The sequence below is a fragment of the Gossypium hirsutum genome, chromosome A05 (assembly GCF_007990345.1).
Source record: "Gossypium hirsutum isolate 1008001.06 chromosome A05, Gossypium_hirsutum_v2.1, whole genome shotgun sequence".
In the NCBI taxonomy this organism is placed as follows: domain Eukaryota; kingdom Viridiplantae; phylum Streptophyta; class Magnoliopsida; order Malvales; family Malvaceae; genus Gossypium; species Gossypium hirsutum.
The window spans coordinates 42944417-42949098 of record NC_053428.1 but is presented as its reverse complement, the minus strand read 5'-3'; the positions used below and the strand labels follow the sequence as shown (position 1 = coordinate 42949098).

Here is a 4682-nt window from a genome sequence, read left to right as displayed (position 1 = left end):
TGACCAATGTTCTTGAAACATGATTGGGCTGTTTGAACCAAGAGCTTACCTATATACTAGTTCAAATAAAGGGGTTGAACCATTTGAACTGAAAATTGCTTGAAACAGATAAAAATAAAAAACCGAGGCAAAAACTAATAGTTGAACATGTTGAATTGACTTAATAATTTTTTTTATAAATTTTTAATTATTATCGGCTTCGTAGTTGGACCAATCAAACTGATTGAATTAGAAATCAATGGCCTGATCGATTTAACAACTTATTCAGTTATTAGAATATTATATCCGACACTCTAAGATTGTAACCTGTTATTACCTTAAAATTTATATAAATTTAATAATTTTCAAGCGATGATATGATACAATATGACAGGAAGAGGGACAACCGGGACAAGGAGAAATCAACAACCCCACTTAAAAAACTGCAACCATGGATGATGGACCTTCTCTTTCAACTTCTCTACCAAAAGTCGCTTAAATTGTTTTACACCTGGTGTTCTCTTCTACTTGTCTGTTAATTCACTTCAGGTGTGACTTTGAGACAGCTAACTCTGTTATTAACACATTGTTAAAAAAACTCTAAGGTGGGCATTCAGACATTGAAAATCTTTATCTGTAAGAACATTACATGAAGATTCATCATCAAGGTCTTAAACATGGAAGGTTTACCAAAACAATCCCAAGGAGTTGTTATTGACATTGATGGAGAAAAAGAAGAGCAAGCAAACCAAACAGATAACAGAGAACAAGAAGGAAGGTGTTCATCTTCTTGTTCATCAACAGATGAAGAATCTGGGACAACTGAGATCATCAAAGAGAGGGAATCTTCCATGTCTCATGAACTGGATCTGGAGTCTGGGGTGACTGAGACCAAGCTACATTTGGCAAAAATGGAGACAGATTGCAGGATTTGCCATCTCAGCTTGGATCCAAATAATCAAGAATCTGGTGTGCCTATAGAGTTGGGTTGTTCTTGTAAGGATGATTTGGCTGCTGCACATAAACACTGTGCTGAGGCATGGTTCAAGATTCAGGGTAACAGGTAACTAATTTCAGTCCCTTGGGCATTTTGTTTCTTGGATCATTACCCCCACTTTGTTCTTGCAATAGAAGTTTATAGAACATATTTGTTGAAATCTTAGTGATTTGGGGACTGAAATGCCCTGGAAATGCAATGCTTATCTAAACTGTGTACTATTACTATGTAAGATTGGTCAGCATTCCATGCTGTTCTTTTTAAGGCAGAAATGCTGTGATGGTACTTATTTTGGGTGTTGATCTTAGTAATTTAGATGCTTTAGTACACTGACTGTTTTTGTTCTGAAACTAAAGGGTTTTAATATTTACTATATTCTGCATTATACATTGCCAAAATGAAATTTCTGAATCAAGTATGCTTTACCATCCTATTTATGCTTTCTGTTTGTTTCTACTGTTACCAGGACTTGTGAGATTTGCGGATCGATTGCTCGGAATGTTGCTGCCGCAAACGAGACGGATACGGTGGAGCTGTGGAATGAGGCAAATGATTCCACAGCAACAGCGGCTCCAGTCGCAATTCATGCTGCGGAAACTCGAAACTTTTGGCAGGGCCATCGGTTTCTAAATTTCCTGCTAGCCTGTTTGGTCTTTGCCTTTGTAATCTCCTGGCTCTTTCACTTCAATGTACCCTCTTGAAAATATGCTGCAACAAAGCTCGTGGTGATAGTTTCCAGTCATGAACCGGACTCAACTAGTGTCCACCTTCCTAGCACCCCTTGCAGTTACAATCTCCGTGCCAACGCAAACTCTCTGGTAGCAACAGATATATGTAGTATGGTGTCTATATTAGTACCATTAAGTTTTGTTATTGTTACAATTGATTCACACAAGAAGAAAAGTTTATCAAACACTTGTAATTCTCATCTGAATTGCAGCTTCTGTACTACACTGCATTCTTCTTATGCCCTTATGATTGGTTCCTCTTGACCTCTTCTTGAACGTGGTAAGCAATTTAAGTTGATAGTTTGAGTTTACCGCTTCTATTATTTGGACTCTTTATTTATTTATTTATTTTTTAAAATAAAGTAGTTTGTTTTATATATTTGGATATGGATAGACATCCTTTAAATATGAAATATGCCCCTTTGTCTTTATATACTCATAATTTGACATTTCAAAGATGATCAAAGGATTCATCACATTCATCTACATCTACATCTACATCTACATCTACAGCTACATCTGCAGTAATGAATTTGGAAGCGCTAACCCTAGTAGATTTGTTACGTTACGTCATTCTCTTTGTTGCTTACCTTTTTCATTTTCCCCCCTAAAACCGACTTATGAGTACCCGTACAATAATTAATTTCATTGAAGTAGACATATTGGACAAAGTAGATAAACCTTTAGTCCATATAACTCTAAAAAATATAAGGGTTTAAATGTTTTATTAAAATATTACATAAGAGACTTAATGGACTACATAGAAAGTATGTAACTAACCAAATTGTCCAAAGATTTGTAAGATGAACCTCCAGGTTTTAGACAAAGATTGATCTTGTCTTTGATTAACTTGATCCTCTCTCTCATTTCCTGTCCCTCAGGTTCCACCATTAATCTCCTGATTGCCCTCTCAATCTCCCCTCTCTCTATCTTGAATTCCAAATGAACCCCAACCCTCCATACATGGCTTACAAATCTTGAGTCTGTCTTCTGGTCACCAAAAGATGGCTGACAGATCATGGGGACCCCTTCACATAAGCTCTCCAGTGTTGAATTCCACCCACAGTGTGTCCAAAATGCTCCCGTTGAAGGGTGAGCTAGAACTTCCTGTTGGGGAGCCCATTTCACTATGTGGGTTCTTTCCCCTACCATTTCCAAGTACCCATTTGGTAAAATTTCAAGCCATTCGGAGCCCTGGACCAACCCCGGTCGAACCACCCACAAAAAGGGTTGCATGCTGTTGGCCAGTCCCCAAGCTACCTCCAAGAAGTCAGCCTCTTCTATAGCCGCTACGCTTCCGAAGCTAACATAAATCACTGAGTTGGGTTGTTGTTTGTCTAGCCATGATATGCAGGTCCTGTCTTGAGGCAGTAAACTACTGGATGAAGCTGGAAAATACTTGTGGAAAGGACCTATGAGAAAAACTGGGATGGGAAATAACAACGAAAGTTTTGATAGAAATTCTTGCTCAAGATCTTCACATGAGTTCAATATAATCCCTGAAGAAGCCTTGGTTTCTTGAACTAGTATCTCAATGAATTGAAGAAAGCTTTCCCTATCACTTGCTTCCAGCATTGCTATGTCTTTGAATCTGAATTGTGGAAGCTCTGGGACTTCCATTTCTACCACAGAATCTGACAACCAATAAGATGCAGCATTTCAGTAAACCTTTTTATTGCAGAAATGGAGAGTAAACAACAAATGATCTATGCGTACCTTGCAACGGAAGGTAACCCTTTTCGAACAGCAATGACATGGAGGACAAAACAATAAAAGACGAGACATTACTGGTCCTTAACACAATCCTAGGAAGCTTAAGGTCATCAGCGACAGCTTGTGTGGAGTACCACAAAGCATCAGTAACCAAGCACGCAGTGGGATCTTCATCTTCCAAACTGGTGGAGATCAACTTAGCCAAGCAAACGCGAAATGGGGTTTGGCAATTGGAGTTGAGGAACTTAACGAAGGCCACAATACGATTAGGATCCGAAGAAATGACATGGTTTTCAGATAATCCATCGGGAATGGGATAGAATCTGAAAAGAGGGTAGTTTAAAGGGTTAGGAGAATTGAAGCGAGTGTGGATTATGGAAATGGAAAAACCTCTTTCATGGAGGATGTTTGCAAGCTGAAGCATGGGATTTATATGGCCTTGAAACGGCAAAGGAAACAGCATCACTGATCCACGACCCTTCAGTTTCATCTCAAACTATTTCTCTTGATTCCAATCTCTATAATATGTTATACACACACACTATATATATATTGACACATGTTGTTTGATGACATATATGATGATGACTATATTGATTTTCCAATAAATGAATTATTTTAATCTGTCTTATCTGTCAAGGACAAATATATGAAGCTAACTAGGAAGCCAAAAGGAATCAAACTTGTTCGTAACGGTTAGTTTACCGTATGCGATTTGGTATTAATAAGTAAATTATTATTCAATATACTTATTTTATTAAAAGTTAAATTTAATTTTGTTAAAAATTATCGTGGTTGATGGAATAACCAGGCAGTGACATGTGACGTACTATATGTGCCTCATATTGAGGTATAAAGATCAATTTTTAATAGTAGAATTAGATGAAATTTTTAAAAGAAAGTTCAATGCTCATTGATCTAACGTACAAGGACTACTTTGCTTATTTTTTTAGTGGCTTTTTTTTACCTATATAATACAAATTTTTTAATAATGGTATTATATAGAAACTTTTCAGTATTTAATTTTTTTATTTGTATTATATAGGTAAAAAAGCCTTTTTTTTTAGTAGGGGGCAAAATGCAATCTGACTCTTAGTATAGAAACTTTCATGGTACTTTTACCGTTAATTGTATCATGTTCCATTTCTTTATTTAAAAATAGATAAAGAAAAAATATAATTTAAAGCCATGTTCAGCTTTTAAAAAATTTGACTTTTGTGTGTATCAAATAATTATCTTATAATACATGTTAATATGGAAGTGGT

General features: G+C 36.4%; 2 protein-coding genes across 2 annotated transcripts; one reads left to right on the top strand and one right to left on the bottom strand.

Annotated features, from left to right (window-relative positions):
* The first annotated feature begins 358 nt into the window (after positions 1 to 358).
* LOC107960111 (uncharacterized) lies at positions 359 to 2015 on the top strand. Its single transcript, XM_016896331.2, has 2 exons — positions 359 to 1042; positions 1443 to 2015. Exons 1-2 carry the CDS (start codon positions 657 to 659, stop codon positions 1675 to 1677), a joined length of 621 nt encoding a protein of 206 aa, XP_016751820.2. The 5' UTR covers positions 359 to 656; the 3' UTR covers positions 1678 to 2015.
* A 314-nt stretch (positions 2016 to 2329) lies between these two features.
* Positions 2330 to 4032, bottom strand: LOC107960110 (UDP-glycosyltransferase 76B1). The gene is made up of 2 exons (XM_016896330.2): positions 3421 to 4032; positions 2330 to 3338 (listed from the first exon to the last, which is right to left on the bottom strand). The coding sequence occupies exons 1-2, from the start codon at positions 3905 to 3907 to the stop codon at positions 2461 to 2463; spliced, it is 1365 nt and encodes a 454-aa protein (XP_016751819.2). The 5' UTR covers positions 3908 to 4032; the 3' UTR covers positions 2330 to 2460.
* Positions 4033 to 4682: the final 650 nt, after the last annotated feature.

Bases quoted from the DNA above. Each gene is read 5' to 3' on its own strand.
- LOC107960111 (XM_016896331.2), top strand. From the start codon at position 657: ATGGAAGGTTTACCAAAACAATCCCAAGGAGTTGTTATTGACATTGAT. The intron at 1,043-1,442 runs GTAACTAATTTC...TACTGTTACCAG, and splicing joins TTCAAGATTCAGGGTAACAG to GACTTGTGAGATTTGCGGAT.
- LOC107960110 (XM_016896330.2), bottom strand. From the start codon at position 3,907: ATGAAACTGAAGGGTCGTGGATCAGTGATGCTGTTTCCTTTGCCGTTT. The intron at 3,339-3,420 runs GTACGCATAGAT...ATTGGTTGTCAG, and splicing joins GGGTTACCTTCCGTTGCAAG to ATTCTGTGGTAGAAATGGAA.